The sequence below is a fragment of the Cnephaeus nilssonii genome (genome assembly GCF_951640355.1).
Source record: "Cnephaeus nilssonii genome assembly, chromosome: 5".
NCBI classification, from domain to species: domain Eukaryota; kingdom Metazoa; phylum Chordata; class Mammalia; order Chiroptera; family Vespertilionidae; genus Cnephaeus; species Cnephaeus nilssonii.
Genome location: NC_137076.1, coordinates 107,175,407 through 107,192,127, shown reverse-complemented (window position 1 = coordinate 107,192,127; position 16,721 = coordinate 107,175,407). Strand labels below are relative to the sequence as shown.

The following is a 16,721-nucleotide window of genomic DNA, read 5'->3' as shown; positions in this document are numbered from 1 at the left end:
CGTACCTCCCAGTCCTGTTCCGAATAAAAGGGGGCGTCTGGCGAAGAGACTCGGGGAGCTGTGGGAGTTGCTGTTGGGAGGAGGCCAGGCCTCCGGGGGGGGGGGTAGGAGGCCCTTTCACTGGGCCGTGTCACTGGGACCGCAGCTCTGAGTCGGGCGGCCACTGTCCCGGCGGTGCCCTGTTTATATTTAACTTGTTTCAGGGTCCCGAGTCGGTCAGGGGCTGCGGTGTCTCCATCCTGCTCGTCCCCACTCTGTCCTTTTATCTGCGCCGCCCATAAGGCCCGGCTTCCTGTTTTCATTCGGTAAAACGTGAGCAGGGAGCGCAGCACTGGGACGGGGTTTGTGTGTCACCGTCTCTCTGGCTCTGGAATGCAGCTGAGCCTTCAGACCCCAGGGGCCGCGCAAGGCTTAGCTCGCCCAGAGCCTCTGCAGGGAGGCGCCCGTGTTTACAAACAGCCTGGCCCGCCTCCCCTCCCTGGACCCCCCCATCCCCCCCCCCCCCCCCCCCCCGAAACCCGGCCTCTCCGGAGGAAGTGGCCCTGGGGGAGCGCCTGGCAGCCCGGCCCAGCCCTTTCTGAGAAGGAGCCCGGGCCCCGCCCCCTCGTTTGTCTCCTAATTTGGTGAGGCTGCCACCGCCCGCCCCATTGGCGCTGGGTCCCTGCCGCTTGGAGACCCGCTGTTCAGTTTGGGTGGGTTCTCTCTGCACCTTGTCCCCAGCCCCTGCTGCTCCAGGATCTGGGGAGTGGCTGTACCCGTGGGGACACTCTCGGGAGTAAACAGCCGGCCCCGCCCTCCGGCCTTCCCCTGTTTCTAGTGTTTTGCTGGGCTGCCAGGCCAGGGTGAGTGCTGGTGGCCGGTCGGTGTTTGTCCCCGAGGGCTCCACCGGAACGTGAAGGAGCGCCCTCTGAAGTGAAGCTGCTGTCGAAGCGGCGTGGACTCTCCCGTCGTTAAGCAGCGTTTATAGAGAAGGGAAACGCCATCGTTCCTGGGTGTCGCAGGAACACACGGTCGGGAGGGCCCTGTGAGCGAGTCTGAAGGAAACCGCGGTCACACCCAGGCGCACGTCGCCGCGAGCACCTCATGCCGCTCAGCCGGGCTCTCGAAAGCCGTTCCTTCAGGCAGGCTGCTCTCGCCTGTTCTGTGACAGGCGTCAAAAACGGAAGTAACGTGCTTACTGAGACCGGGCGGAGGTGAGCGGAGCGCGCACTGAAACCAAAAGCAGCCGGCGCCAAAGCCCGAAGCCCTCGCCGCGCCCTCCGCGCGGTCCCACTCTCCGCCCGGCCCTGCGGGGCTCTGCGACCAGCCAGCCCTCGGCCGAGGTCAGCGAGTCCACATGGGAGGTGCTTTCTGTCCTGGCAAACTCAGGGTCCTTCCTGAAGGTGGGGTGTCCCGCTTGCCGGTGTCCCCCTCCTGTCCCCCGTTCTCAGCCTGACCTCACGGAGCCTGTCCTTGGTTAATCCACGCATAGCGGATCCTTTCCTCCCCCACCTGTACCTGTGCCCCCCCCCCCCGCTGAAAAGTTCAGAGAAATGAAGAGGGGCGTGTCCCCACAGAGGGGGCCTCCACATCTTTTATTCCTCCCTCCGCCGGCCCCCAGGGCGGGGCTGGCTCTCAGCTGCGGAGAGAAGGCCGAATGCAGCGTGGACGCTCCTGTCCTGGTCCTGCCGCGGGGGTGGGCTTCCTGGCCTGGCCCTTTGAAGGGGTGAATGTTTTCCTGGGTGTGCCTGCTGGGCCCCCGGCGCCCCAAGGAGCCCTGCGCAGGCGGCACCTCTGGATTCGGGAAGCAGGAGGCACCTGGAGGGCAGGAGCCCAGGGAGGGGAGAGGCGCCCCAGATCTGCAGAGGATGGCCCACGCCTGCGAGGCGCTGGGCCAGTGCCACGTGCGCTGCACACGCCGTCACAGCGTGAGCTCCGGGTGAGCCCGTGGGGCCCCAGGCTTAGCCCAGGCGTCCTCACCAGCCCCCCAGAGGCCCATGGAGTCCCCGTCGCCCTGCAGCTCGGGCTTCCTCCTCCCTCGGCGTCTCGGCACCTTCCCGTGTCGCTGCATTTCGGTGGCTGCTCGGCGGCCCGGCCCGTGGCAGTGTCCCACGGAGGGGCGTGGCGCACCAGGCCCTCCTCGTGCCCGTCCTCAGAAACGTCCGAGCACCTGGCGTCGGGGACCGTGCTCAGCTCTGGTTCTCGTCACAAACCTGCTCTCCGGGGTCAGGAGCCACAGACTCTAATTCCCGTGACAAATGGAGACGGTGGCCGGCGAGCCAGGCCTGTGCTGAGGCGGGCACGGCGCACGCTCCTTACAGACCGGGACCCCGAGGGCAGTGCAGTCCTCGTGCCCGCGCTCCTGCTGTGGGGCTAGCGTGCACGCTGTTCACCAGAGCCGTGCGCTGGCGCTTCTCTGAGGCCACGCGCCGGGTCGCAGCCGGCACGGCCTCCGGCGCTCCCCTCGCGGCACCCGCGCCCCAGGCCCTCGGGTTTGCATGTGGGAGACTGACTTCCACGGTGAGGCTCTGCGTCCCCTTTGCGCCCCCCCCCCCCCCCCCCCGGAAAGCTCGGCCGGAGCCGGGGCTTCACCGGGTGCCTTTTGCTCGGTGTCGCCTCAGGCCCGGAGCTGCTGCTGTGCCGTGGCTGCGTGCGCCCTCCTGGGTGGCCGGGCACCAGGCCCGCATCACAGCCTCGCCCCTGGCGGTGCTCCGCTTGCCCCCCTTCCCCCCCGAGCCTGAGCCTCGCCGTGCTGGGTTAGGTCTCCATGCCCGAGGCCTGGCAGGCCTCCCTCTGGCGCGCAGGCCTCCCCGCCCCCCCCCCCCCCCCCCCGCGTCAGGTGCCCCGGCAGTGCCCTCCCCTGACCCCGGGTCTGCCTTTCCCTCTGCCCTGTGTTTATTGGGGAACATCCTCCAGGGGCTCCGGGGCGGGACGGAGGGGAGTGGTCACTGTTGTTCTCTCGCACGGGAGGCGGGCACCTGCAGGGCTTCCAGGGGGGCGTTTCCCTCGTAACTCACGTCACTTTCTAGTTTCCAGTGATGCTGCTCAGAAGTTAACACTCTTCTGACCCCTGGTCCTTCCTACATGCTGTCCTGGCCGAACTGGCTCCGTGTGCCCAGCAGGCAGCGTGTCCATGTGCCCAGCGGGCAGCGTGTCTGTGTGCCCAGCGGGTGGCGTGTCCGTGTGCCCAGCGCGTGGCGTGTCCGTGTGCCCAGCGGGCGGCGTGTCCGTGTGCCCAGCGGGCGGCGTGTTCGCCACACGGGCATGCAGGCACCCCACACACCACGCTGCCTTCTCTCCCGGTGCCGGAGTGCGGGCGCAGACCTGGCAGGTGTGTCTTGGACGGTCTCCGAGCCGCGTGCCAGGTCTGGGTGCCCAGGGCGCCGCGTTGGTCCTGCCGCGTCCAGAGCAGCCGCTGGCAGGCCAGGCCGGCCTCGAGGAGGTGCTCGTGGCTACACGGAAAGATGACTTCGGGTCATTTTCCATAAAACGCGCGGCGGTGGCCGGCTCGCGTGCATCTCGCTTTGTGTCCGCCTTTCATCCCAAGTCGGGGCGGCACCTGAGTCATGTGACCCCGGTGCTGCTCTCCGCGCGGATCCAGGCTCCCGTGCCTCGGCTGCCCAACACCCTGAGTGCGCGGCTGTCTGCTTCGGCTCCATCCAGGAGCCAGCACGCCTCCTCCCCGCCCCGAGACACTGTGCTTCTCCTTCGGCGTTGTCTCCGGCTCTGCTCGTTGCCAGGCAGCGTCAGCAAGAAGCTCTCGGGGACACGGGCCGTCCTGCAGTGGCCCCAGAGCCCATGGCGGCTCCGATGGAGCACCACAGCCCCAGGCGCTCGGCGAGCGTGCAGCGGCCTCCGCCCTGGCCTGGAGGCGTGGGGTCAGCGGGGTCCCAGGTGGCCGTGGGCTGACCTGGAGGCGTGGGGTCAGCAGGGTCCCAGGTGGCCGCTGGCCGCGGGGTGAAGGGCTCATTGAGAAGCTCGCTGCTCGGAGGCCGGAAGCCGCGTGCGCACAGGCACGTCCCGGGCGGCCGGCTGGCCCGTCCCGAGGTTCGGCAGAGGCTGCGAGCGGCTCTGGTCCCGGGCCAGCCCGCGCCCGCGCTTCCGCTGGAGGTCGGCCTTCTGAGGGCGGACGGCAGTTTTCTCTGATCTTTCACAGAACAGCGGCTGGGGACGGGCAGTGTGGCCCAGGAGCCACCGCGTCCTCTCTCCACTGGATGGGGGGGGGGGGAGGTTTGGGTCCAGGAGGGCGTGGACGGTGTGGAGCAGCCGCAGGGCCTCACGGGACCTCAGGAGAAGCCACGGGCTGCATGTCCCCCGCCCCGGCTTCGTGCGTGGCCGTGGCCTTGGCTCCCAGGACGCCCTGGAAAAGCCCGGCGGCGTGCGTGGCCGGGGCCTGGGACGACCCTCCCCTCCCGCCGACTCCGCCAGCAGGTGTGTGTTCAGGACCCGGCTCGGAGGGTGCCGTGCTGCTTCCCGCCCGCGTCCCGTGTGGTGTGGGTGACGTGCTGCACGCACAGCACCCTCTCGGCCGGAAAAGGCCGGCGATCAGGGCCGTGGTCCCAGGAGGCCGGCTCCTTCCTTCCAGACCGGCTTCCCCTTCCGGTGCTTCCAGGGATGTTCTCGGGTTTGCGATGGAAATAGCTTTAGGGCCAGGATCTCCTGTGGTGGTGTGGTGTGGTGTGTTACCGAGGAAACGGGCGGACGCTGGGGGGCAGGCCGGTACCCACAGGCCCGGAGCTGCTTCTGCCCCACACCGGGCTGTCGCCGCCGCGGGGAGGGAGCCAGGTGGCTGGGCGCAGGGCTGGTGGCCCTCCTGGAACGGGCAAGCAGCAGCACCGCTCCGACCTTCGCTGAGGGTGCCCCCGTGTGGACAGCGGCGGCCCTGCGGCCACCCTGCCTGTCAGGCCGCCTCCCTGGGCCAGGTCTGGGCTGAGGACAGGACGGTCCTCTGGGGGCCCGGTCCACCTTCATCCGGCGGGCGCGGTGCCATCCAGTCACGGAGCAGGACGTGCGGGCACTGTGTCCCCGTGCCGTCGGGGCCCCGGGGCCCGCTTCCTGCACAGAGGCCTCCCAGGACCGTGACCGGAGCGTGTCCTCTCTCTCCGCAGTGTCCCTAACTCCTGCCCGGCCAGTCCCCGTGGGGCCGGGTCCTCCAGCTACCGATTCGTCCAGAACGTGACCTCGGACCTGCAGCTGGCCGCGGAGTTCGCCGCAAAGGCCGCCTCGGAGCAGCAGGCAGACGCGTCCGGAGGAGACAGCCCCAAGGTCTCAGCGCCCCGCCCGCCCCGCGCTCCTTCTCCCGGCCTTCCCGCATCCGTCCGCTGTTGACCGAGCAGTTTGTTTTAATTGGTCTTTGAGAGGAGGAAAGGTTTTGCCTTACAGCTTTGTCTCGGTTCCTTCCCCCCTGAGAACTTTTAAAATCAGCTGGGAGGTGTCAGAGCAAATCGTGACGAGACCCTCCTCCCCGCCGGGAGGCGGAGGGCGCTTCCTGTTTGGAGCGAGCAGGTGCCTGGGTCTGGTTGAAGGAGACACACTACCGACCTGTCCCGCCGGGCGCTGCTGCGCTGGGAGGGCCGTGGTGGGCGGGCTGGGGGACGCCTCGCTCACCACTGCCTGCTCCCCAGGACGAGTCGAAGCCGCCCTACTCGTACGCACAGCTGATCGTGCAGGCCATCTCCTCGGCGCAGGACCGGCAGCTGACACTAAGCGGCATCTACGCCCACATCACCAAGCATTACCCCTACTACCGGACGGCCGACAAGGGCTGGCAGGTGAGGTTCGCGCCGGCTCGGGACATGGGCCCCGCAGAGCGTCCAAAATGGGCCGTGTCCCGGTGCGCCCAGGCCCCGCCCTCGGAGGGCCGGGAGCGTGAGGATGGCTACACCCGCCTCGTCACGTTGCTGGGCTCTGTGCTCACACCACGTGTCCATCACGGGCGCGTTCCTGTGCGTGGGATCTGAGACCGTGTCTGCATCGGGCGTAACCAGCGTGTCCCGTTCACCGTGTGTCTCCTGGTTTCTTTCTTTGCCCGTGGATCGCGCAGGCTTTCCTTTGTTGGTTTGTTTGTTTGTTTTGTTAATCCTCACCCGAGGACATGTTTCCAGTGATTTTTGGAGAGAGTGGAAGCAGGGGAAGAGACAGAGAGATACATCGCTGGGTTGCCTCCTGCACACACCCCGACCAGGGCCAGGGATTGAACCTGCACCTGAGGCATGTGCCAGAATTGAACCTGGTACCCTTCAATCCGAGGGCCGACGCTCTAACCACTGAGCCGCCCGGCCAGGCTCCGTGCCGGCCGCCTGGGCACCCTCCTCCACCAGGGGTTGCTTTTGCTGCCTCGCGTTTGCGTCGAGAACGGGCGCGATGCGGCCCTGGGTTTTGGCAGGAAAAGCGCCCCGTGCTTTGCACTGCCCCAGGACACGGGCCTGGCCAGCCCGCGGGAGCCGCCGGCGTGACCCCTGAACCCCGCCCCGGCACCTCCGTCCCGCGTCCCGCGTCCCGCTGGGGGCGGCTGGGCGTGGCTTTCTGATTTGCTAGCGAGCGGTGCCCTCTCTGCCTGCAGAACTCGATTCGCCACAACCTCTCCTTGAACCGCTACTTCATCAAAGTGCCGCGCTCCCAGGAGGAGCCGGGGAAGGGGTCCTTCTGGCGCATCGACCCGGCCTCCGAGGCCAAGCTGGTGGAGCAGGCCTTCCGGAAGCGCAGGCAGAGGGGCGTCTCCTGCTTCCGCACCCCCTTCGGGCCGCTGTCCTCCAGGTGAGCCGGGCACTCGCCGCCCTTCCCCGTCCTCAGAGGGCCTGTCCCGGGTCCGCGCTGACGTAACTGCCGTGGGAGCCGTGGCTGCCCCTGCACGTGGCTCCGAGAGGCTGCGCCGTGGGAAGGGCCTCTGGCGGAGGGCGGGCGGCACGTGGCGCCCTCTGTGTCCGCGATCCCCTTCCCATGAGGACACCGTCCCTGGACCGGGCCCACCTGCTGACCTCATTAGGCTCGAGCACCTCCCTGCAGGCCCCGCACCCCCCCCCCCCCCCCCCCCCCCCGCAGCAGGCGCCTCCGAGGCACTGGCGTGAGGGCTCCCGAGTTCGGGGATGCTCTGCCCGTGAGCGGCGCGGGCGGGAGTTCCGGGGGGTAGTTCCGGGCGCCTTCGTGTGCCCAGCGCTGCCCGGGAAGCCCTGTGTGCGGGGTGTCTGTGAAGGTGGCTCAGGGCCACGTTGGAAGCTGCGCCCCCGATCTTGCGCTGCACGTAGAATTTGCACAGGGAATTGGGGGGAGGGAACCCCCAGACCAGGAGGACAGGGAAGCAGAAGCTTTGCTGTGGGCTGGGTCTCGGCCTGTGTTGGGGCAGAGGTGGGTGGAAACGGGTTTGGTGTCGTAGAGTAAAGCCAGGTCCATGGGGCCCAGGCAGGAAGTTGTACGTTCGAGCGCCTTCACCGACGGGGTGACCGCTGGGGTCCCCAGGCGAGGACTCCGGCCAGAGGGAGGGTCTCTGCCGCGGGGACAGCGCCCCTTGTCGGGAGGGAGGGGTGACTCCCGTGGGTCAGACTCAGAATGAAGACTGCTTCCCCAGCTGCATGGGGGCCAGCGTCCTGCCCTATGGACGGTTTACCCCGCGTTCAGGGGCGCAGGGGCGTCCCCGAGAGGAAAGGCCCGATGCTGGCAGCCGCCGGCGGGCAGGGCTGGAGGAGGGGGCTGTTCCAGGCCCGGGCGGGTCACTCGGGGGGCACAGGGTCACTCAGGGGACATGGGTCACTCGGGAGCGCAGGCCCCCCCGGCAGGCTCCCCCCTTCCCCCCCCGGCAGGCTCCCCCCCCCCCCGCAGGCCCTCCCCCGGCAGGCCCTCCCCGGCAGGCTCCCCCCCTCCCCCGGCAGGCGCCCCCCCTCCCCCGGCAGGCTCCCCCCCCCCCGGCAGGCCCCCCCCCCCGGCAGGCCCTCCCCGGCAGGCTCCCCCCGGCAGGCCCTCCCCGGCAGGCTCCCCCCCTCCCCCGGCAGGCGCCCCCCCTCCCCCGGCAGGCTCTCCCCGGCAGGCCCTCCCCCGCAGGCTCTCCTGGCGGGAAGTCGGTGCCCGTCCACAGAGCTTGTGTGGTGAACACGGAGGACAGCGCCCTTTCCCAGGGGATGCTGGTCCCTTGGGGAGCAGGAGCTCGGGACGTGGCTTTGTCTGTGGCCACAAGCAGCGCGCGTCCCCAGGGCTGGGCTGTGACGGGCCGGGCCGCTCGTCGTCGCTGCAGGAGTGGGGTGGGGGGGAGGCCAGGCCGCGTCCTAGCGCCTCCGCTGTGTTAAGGCCTTGCTTCTCGCCGCGCTCCCCGCGTGGCCCCTCCCCGTCCTCAGGAGCGCCCCGGCCTCGCCCACCCACCCCGGGCTGATGTCCCCTCGCTCCAGCGGCCTACAGACTCCGGAGTGCCTGTCTCGGGAGGGCTCCCCCATTCCACACGACCCCGACTTTGGGGCGAAGCTCGCCTCTGTTCCCGAGTACCGCTACTCCCAGAGCGCGCCCGGTAAGAGGGGCCCTGCGGCGGGCAGACCCAGACCCAGACCCGGACCCGGGCCGGGGGTCGGGCCCGCTGACCTCGCGCTCCCTCTCCGCAGGCTCTCCCGTCAGCGCCCAGCCCGTGATCATGGCCGTGCCCCCCCGACCTCCTAGTTTAGTGGCCAAGCCCGTGGCCTACATGCCTGCGTCCATCGTGACGGCACAGCAGCCTCCGGGCCACGCCATCCACGTGGTGCAGCAGGCGCCCCCTGTCACCATGCTCAGGGTGGTCACCTCCTCCGCCAGCTCCGCCAACGGGTACATCCTCACCACCAACCAGGCCTCGGCAGGGGCCGCCCATGAAGCAGCCGGCACCGCCGTGCTGGACCTGGGCAGCGAGGCGAGAGGTAAGAGCATGTGGTCCCTTCTGGGGCTCCAGGACGTAGAGCTGTCAGCCTGGGCCTCGGGCACAGAGCCCAGGGGTCGGGGCACAGAGCCCAGGGGTTGGGGGCACAGAGCCCAGGGGTCGGGGCACAGGCAGTGTCTGGGCCGATGGCTGTCAGCCTGCTGCCCCCACTCCCTGCTACCTGTGTTTTGGGGAGCCTGCCCTGTGCAGTCAGGGTCACCTCCAGAGCACGCCCTCCCCGTGAGGAGCAGCCGGGTGCTCACAGCCCAGGTCGCACTGTTCGAGGGGGGGGGCCCGGGATCCGAGGATGAGGCCTCTTGAGCGCGGAGAGGAGTCCTTACACAGCCCTGAGCTGGAACCGGGGCCCGTCACTAATGGGGTGAATCCCAGCAGTGGGGGCCGGGGGAAGCCTCGCCTGCGGCGGGTCTGCATGGAGGTCAGCCATTCCCAGGAGCAGTCCTGTTCCTCGGTCCCCCTGGCTGTAAAGTGACCGTTACACGTGTGTTTAACAGTCCTGTTCCTCGGTCACACCTGGCTGTAAAGTGACCGTTACACGTGTGTTTAACAGTCCTGTTCCTCGGTCACACCTGGCTGTAAAGTGACCGTTACACGTGTGTTTAACAGTCCTGTTCCTCGGTCACACCTGGCTGTAAAGTGACAGTTACACGTGTGTTTAACAGCCCTGTTCCTCGGTCACACCTGGCTGTAAAGTGACCGTTACACGTGTGTTTAACAGTCCTGTTCCTCGGTCACCCTGACTGTAAAGTGACCGTTACACGTGTGTTTAACAGCCCTGTTCCTCGGTCACACCTGGCTGTAAAGTGACGGTTACACGTGTGTTTAACAGTCCTGTTCCTCGGTCACACCTGGCTGTAAAGTGACCGTTACACGTGTGTTTAACAGTCCTGTTCCTCGGTCACACCTGGCTGTAAAGTGACGGTTACACGTGTGTTTAACAGCCCTGTTCCTCGGTCACACCTGGCTGTAAAGTGACTGTTACACGTGTGTTTAACAGACCTGTTCCTCGGTCACACCTGGCTGTAAAGTGACCGTTACACGTGTGTTTAACAGTCCTGTTCCTCAGTCACCCTGGCTGTAAAGTGACCGTTACACGTGTGTTTAACAGCCCTCTTCCTCGGTCACACCTGGCTGTAAAGTGACCGTTACACGTGTGTTTAACAGCCCTGTTCCTCGGTCACACCTGGCTGTAAAGTGACTGTTACACATGAGTTTAACAGCCCTGTTCCTCGGTCACACCTGGCTGTAAAGTGACCATTACACGTGTGTTTAACAGCCCTGTTCCTCGGTCACACCTGGCTGTAAAGTGACCGTTACACGTGTGTTTAACAGCCCTGTTCCTCGGTCACACCCGGCTGTAAAGTGACGGTTACACGTGTGTTTAACAGTCCTGTTCCTCGGTCACACCTGGCTTTACCTCCTTGGTGCCATTTTCCTTTTGAAAAGCAATGGCTTTTCCCAGCGTCGGCGCCGGAAACCCGCAGCTCAGGGCAGGCGCCGCGGCGAGGGGTCCCTGACGCGCGCTCTTCCCTAGGCCTGGAGGAGAAGCCCACCATCGCCTTCGCCACCATCCCCGCCGCCAGCCGCGTCATCCAGACGGTGGCCAGCCAGATGGCCCCCGGCGTCCCCGGGCACACGGTCACCATCCTGCAGCCGGCCACGCCCGTGAGCATCGGGCAGCACCCCCTCCCGGTCCGGGCCGTCACGCAGAACGGAAGGCACGCGGTCCCCTCCAATAGTGTAGCCGGCAGCGCTTACGGTGAGTCCCTGCCGCCCTCCGCACCGCGTCGTAGCCCGGGTTCAGGCACAGTCAGTGCCCAGGGGACCGTTTGCCAGGCCATCCCGTCAGCCGGTCGGGCGTCCACCGGCTGAGCAGCTGCTAAGCGCCGGGCACCGTGACACTGAGCTGTCCCCGTCACAGCTCACACCGCTGCTGAGACAGGGCAGGGGCATCGGACGGCACACGTCCTGGGGACCGGGGCTGAGGGCTGAGGGCACGTCCTGGGGACCGGGGCTGAGGGCTGAGGGCTGGGGGCTGAGGGCTGAGGGCACATCCTGGGGACCCGGGCTGAGGGCTGAGGGCTGAGGGCTGAGGGCTGAGGGCACGTCCTGGGGACCCGGGCTGAGGGCTGAGGGCTGAGGGCTGAGGGCACGTCCTGGGGACCGGGGCTGAGGGCTGAGGGCTGAGGGCTGGGGGCTGAGGGCACGTCCTGGGGACCCGGGCTGAGGGCTGAGGGCTGAGGGCTGGGGGCTGAGGGCACGTCCTGGGGACCCGGGCTGAGGGCTGAGGGCACATCCTGGGGACCCGGGCTGAGGGCTGAGGGCTGAGGGCTGAGGGCTGAGGGCACGTCCTGGGGACCCGGGCTGAGGGCTGAGGGCTGAGGGCTGAGGGCTGAGGGCTGAGGCTCTCAGCCAGGTGCTCAGGAAGGCAGCGGAGGGGGAGTGGGCAGGTGCTGGAGTAGACAGGGACAGTGCACCCCTCAGGTGGAGTGGGGACCGGGGTTAAGGTGGGGTGGCTCACGGGAAAGCAAGTCCAGCTGGGGTGGGAGCAGGTGGGCGGCTGGCCCCGGGGCTGCTGGGAGCGGGGCCGCGCTCAGCCCCAGTGCTGGTCCCATCGGTAACCTCGCTCCCTCCACGCAGCCCTCACCAGCCCCCTGCAGCTCCTGGCAGCCCAGGCCAGCTCGTCCACTCCCGTGGTGGTCGCCCGGGTGTGCGAGGTGGGGCCCGAGGAGCCGGCAGCCGCCACCACCACCACCACGCCAGCCACCGCCACGCCAGCCACCGCCACGCCAGCCACCGCCGTGCCCTCTGCCGCAGCCTCCGGGGAGCCCGAGGTGAAGAGGTCCCGGCTGGAGGAGCCCAGCGGGACTGTGAGCGCACAGGCCGGGGTGATCACCGCCGGCCCGCAGGGGCCCGGGACCGGGGAGTGACGCGCAGGAGGTGGAGTGGGACGCACGCCAAAGGGAACGGCTGGACCACGACGCCCACATCGCCGCCTGGGACCGAGCACGCGCCACACGGACAGGCCGGCCCGCCCGCCTGCTCCTGCCACTCGTCCTCCCTGCCGGCACCTCCTGCCCCTGCCGCCGTCGAAACCAAACATAAACGCGTTCAGACAGCTGCGTGTATGGTTCTGGGATTCTTTGATTTCCTCCCCGAGCACGGCTTGTCCGCAGGCCCGTCGGGGGCGTGGGGAGGCTGCGCACCGAGGACCACACCCCAGGCCCCGGCGTGAGCAGAGCTGGCCAGGCAGGCCTTCGAGGGACGGACGCGCACTCCGCTCCTGCGCCCGCATCGGAACCGGCGAGAAAGGCGGGCGGTCCGACTTCCAGCTGCTCGTGACGTCTGCCCCTAAAATCGTGGCCCGGGGCATCCATTGGCATTAACGGGGGGGGGGGGGGGGGGTTGGCTGTGGACCGAGGAGTCCTTGTCCGGGTGCAGCGAGGAATCCAGGCTTCACCACACATCTGAGGCCCAGAGGGATCGTCTGTTCCGAGGTTTCCACCTGCAGACGCCGTGGCCGGTTCTTGCTGCCGCGACCCCGGGAGTGAACCCTCGCCCTCTGCCCCCTTCAAGGAGGGCGACCTGCGCGAGGACCAGCTGGAGGCAGCAGCCAGAGCTCCGCCGGCCCGCCCTCCCGAATCGCCACCGGAGAGGGCGCAGGCTGCAGGCTGCCACCGGGCGGAGCCGGCTCAGAGGGAGGGGGACCCGCCCACCAGACCCATTTCGACAGCTAGCTCTTAGGGGTGGCACACGCCGTGGCTGCCGCGGTGCCCCCACCCCAGGCGCCAAGGACGGTGCAGGGCCTGCGGCCCCTCCCGCATGGACGGGAAAACGCCTGGTTCCTGTGGCACGAACCTCGCGTGGGAAACGCTCTTGGGAAGTCCACCTGCCGCCTCCGGGGACGCCAGAGAAGCGGGCGATGGAGAGAGCTGGCGCCGCCCTCGGTCCCCCCCCCCCCCCATATGAGAACCCCCTCGGCCCGCAGCGCCGGTTCCTGTCCGTCCGCTCCCTCCTGCGCCTGTTCTGCGCGTGGTGGCGGGCGTGAACGACCGGCTGGCGGAGGCCTGGCTGCGGGTCTGAGCAGGGTCCCTGCGGCTGCTTCCCTCCCTTGGGGACGTGTCCCCCGGACGCGCCGGCTCCTGACGACGGGACCCACGGGCGTGCCTCTGGACGGCGCCGCAGAGCCGGCCACGGGCCACGGACACTGTCGGGTCTTCGCCTGACCCCTGGGTCTGCTCCGACCCTTTCTTATGGCTTCTGAGATGTTTGGTTTTTCCGTCCATTTTCAGTGAGGATCCCACTCGGCAGCCAGAGGTGCAGGGGGAATGGAGGGAGGGGGCGAGGGGGGAGGGGGGACAAGGTCCCGACGGTGACCTGTGCCCCCGCGGGAGCTGAGGAGGGACCGGGGGGGGGGGGGGGGGGGGGGCTGCCGCTCGGGCACGGCCTGCGTCCTGTCCTCCGACCACAGAGCGTGCCTGGCTCGGCGGCCGGTGTCCGAGGCCGTCAGCCAGAGGCCCGGGCACGGCCTGCGCCGGGAGGTGTGCGCTGCAGCGGGAAGGAGAGTTCTGACCCAGCCGCTGGGCACGTGAGGGAGCATTGCGCCGAGTCTGGTGGCCTGTGACCTGTGACCTGTGGTCCGTGGAGGGTGGGCCGACACCAGCCAAGGTCAGGAAAGCGGGAAGTCTGCTGGCCGATCCCTGTGTCCCTGCAGCCTCGCGTCCGAGACCCTTTGCTGTGGTCACCTGGGGGCTCGCGGCTGCGGAAGAGGCGAGCGGCCGAGGGCCCCGGCTTGGGGCACTCGGGCCCCTGCTGCTGCTGGCGGCACGTTCCCAGCTCCAACGCAGAGAACCCTGCGGGGAGGAGGTCCCGGGAGCAGCCGGGCCGTGGTGCGCGTCCCCGAGGCGGGTCAGGGTGGTGCTGGGAGTGACGGTGTCCCAAGAGGGCGCCTGCCGGGCTGCGCCTCCTCCGTGCCCACGGCCTGTCCCCGCTGAGCTCTCCGGGAACGCCTGCGTGAAGGGCAGTCTGCAGGGCCTGGGGGGCTCGGCCAGACCCCCCTCACCCCCCTCACCCCACCTCCCGACCGCAGGCGCAGGCCACTCACGGCCCCACACACGTGTTCCTCCGCGCTTCTCGGCTCACGCTTGGGGTTTGCTGGCTCTGGGTGTTTCCTTTTCCTGTTGAAGAGCCAGGCCCAATGGGAACGGGGAAAGTGGGTTCCCGAGTCGCTAAGAGGAGGCCCCGCGACTCTGAGCCGGAGACGGGTTTGCTGGTCGTTCCGTGCCCCGGCCCCGGGAGGGTGTGAGGCCGGGCCTCGCTCCGCGACTTGCTGCTTCCTCCACGCAGGTCTCCGCCTCCAGGGTCCAGGGGGCGCGCTGCCAGACGCCCCGAGGCGGGAAGGCTCCTGGGCTGGGGGTGGGCTCTCACTTGACAGACGGAGCACAGGCCTCACCGGGACGGGACGCTGTTGGGTGGGAGGACGTGGCGGCGGGGGAGGGGCTCCCGGAGCTGTCCGTGCAGGAGGCCGCCAGCCGCGCCGTCTCCCCAAGCCTCAGCTCTGCTTTGCCCTTGAAGGATGTCACCGTCTCGGGGATCACACCCTCATTGGCCTCTGCACCTCCAACCCCCAGAACACGGCTTTTCCCCAAGACGGGCTTCGGGGTGCAGTGCACGCACGCTCCTCTGTCTCGATGCTGGACGACAGCGCACTACTCGTTCTAGAAAAAGTTACCAAAACGATCGGAGGCCCTGCCGGGGAGAGCCGGTGCCGCCGCAGCCGTCCCTCGTGGCTGCGCAGGCGGGACCGGACGCGCCTGCACCGCTCCGTGGCTCCGCCGGGCCCCCGAGTGTCCTTGCAGCCCCTTCGCGATGCCTCTGCCCGGAAGTAACGCTCCACTAAGGACAATTACTCACGCAACGTGCTGCTACGGCGGGGGGGGGGGGGGGGGGGGGGGGCCGGCGGACAGCCCGCGGGGCTCAGGCGAGGGAGGAGCAGCCACCGCCCTCGCTGCGCTTGTCTGTCTCCGTCGGTTCCTGTGTTCTGCAGATTCCCGTCCGAGGGTCTCGCTCTCCAGGCCTGGCTCCCACGTCAGGGCCTCGGTCCCGCGCAGCTTGCCCGGTCAGCCCCGGGTTTGGGCGAGACTTTGCCGCCGGCCTCTCCTCTCCTCTCCCCTCCCCAAAGCTGCTACCTGGGCCCGAGGGAGGGTCTGCGGCGGCCCCTGCGGGTGGCGGCAGCGCGTCCCCTCGGCCCTGGTCCAGGCCGCCGGCTGCGGGCCCTGGGGCGTGAGGCCCGGGCACCGCCCCTCCAGCACGCTGCTCCCTCTGTCCCCGTCGCCCGACTCGTTACAGCTGCTTCAAAGAATTTGGGGGTCACCCCGAGCACTTCCTCAGAACGGAAATGAGAAACAGGCCCATTTGACCGATGAGGGAAAATGTTTCGACTCTTAAGTTAAAAAGGAAAAAGGTCTCCTGCTGAGCTGTTCGCCCCGCTGGCTTCGCGGCCGGTGGGGGCGCGTCCTTGCTGAGGGTCGTCCTTTTGGCCTGGCCTCAGCCCCCCGCTCCCCGGCTGGGCCGCAGCTCGGCCCGCTGCTGGGGGCCGCCCGCCCACAGCCTGAGCACCACGTCAGCCAGGAGGTCCGCGTGGGGGGCCAGGAGCCAGCTGAGTGGGTCCCCAGGGCAGTGAGAAGGTCGTGGGGTCTGAGGTCATCAGACGGGAGAGGTCAGCAGGGCCCACTGCTCTGGGGGACGCGCCTCCTGTAAGCGCGGCGGCAGCTGCGGCCGGTGGGGGTGCCCGCCTCTGCCCGCAGGGCCTGGCCAGGGGGAGCCGCAAGCACGGTTCACGCGGGTTCGCGTGCGATGCCGGCGCACAGCCCCACGGCCGCGCTCGGTCCCTGCGCCAGCGCCTCCAGGGCAGTGGGAAGCCTGGTCACCTCGGCCCGGCAGCAGAGAGAAGAGGATGCGGAGGTGCCGGCTCATCCTTGTCCCCGGCCTCCTCTGCTGCTCGCTAGTTTGACTCATCCAGACGTTTACTCTGCGTCAGAAACCAAAAGGGAAGTCAGGGAGGCGGGGCCCGAGGGACCCCCGGGGAGACATGGGCCGTCCTGGCTAACGTGCCTCCACGCTGTGACCTAAGCTTTCTCGCTGAGCTGGGTCCCCAGGAGCGTGCCCTGCCCGTGCCCGAGCTGGAGCGGGTCTGACAAATGGATTCTCCCTCGCGGCCTAAAGGGGTGAAACAGCCCGCGGCCTCGTAAGCTCTTCGCCTCTAAGGCCGGGTCACCTGGCCCAGATCTTTTTTAATCGGTAAAAGTGAGTTTTAAAATCAAACATGTTAAGCTTGGCTCTCCCTTCCGATCCCAAGTTTACTGGGCTCACGTTCTAACAGGACGGGGGGGGGGGGGGGGGGGGGAGCGGGGGATGGGGACAGGGTCCCAGGGTCTCACTCAGATCCGCCGAGTGCTGACCCAGCAGCTGGGCACGTGAGGGAGCGTTGAACCCAATACTGAGATTTTTTATCTGACGGATGATTCTGTAAAGATAATTGGGGGGCAGGGCGGGCGCTGTTAGGGCTGGGTGTGTGTGTGTGTGAGCGTGTGTTTCTATGGTGGCTGTCTAAAGTATTTTTACAACATGTTTAACAATCAGTGCTTTAAAAGCAGTGGTTTCCTACAAGGTGGAAATTAAGGCCTAAGCCTGGGGTGGAGCGGAGGTCACGTGGCGATGCCCCCGCCCCTGAGTGAAGTCTGGTCTGGGAAGCCCAGGGCAGCTCGGACGCCGCCGTGGTGGCGGAGCCAGGCGCCTGGGAGGGCCCCTGCGGCTGGCGGCCTGCCTGCCTCCATTTCTAATGGGATACAGTACT

General features: G+C 68.2%; 1 protein-coding gene across 2 annotated transcripts in view; it reads left to right on the top strand.

Annotated features, from left to right (window-relative positions):
• FOXK1 (forkhead box K1) overlaps positions 1-13,199 on the top strand; it is a 42,805-nt gene extending 29,606 nt beyond the window's left edge. For both annotated transcript variants that reach the window (XM_079770567.1, XM_079770568.1), the window contains exons 3-9: positions 5,088-5,244; positions 5,604-5,750; positions 6,542-6,735; positions 8,304-8,470; positions 8,562-8,849; positions 10,401-10,625; positions 11,507-13,199. In XM_079770567.1, coding sequence (XP_079626693.1) covers positions 5,088-5,244; positions 5,604-5,750; positions 6,542-6,735; positions 8,304-8,470; positions 8,562-8,849; positions 10,401-10,625; positions 11,507-11,796 — 1,468 coding nt within the window. In that variant the 3' untranslated portion in view covers positions 11,797-13,199. The remainder of the gene's footprint in view (positions 1-5,087; positions 5,245-5,603; positions 5,751-6,541; positions 6,736-8,303; positions 8,471-8,561; positions 8,850-10,400; positions 10,626-11,506) is intronic.
• Positions 13,200-16,721: the final 3,522 nt, after the last annotated feature.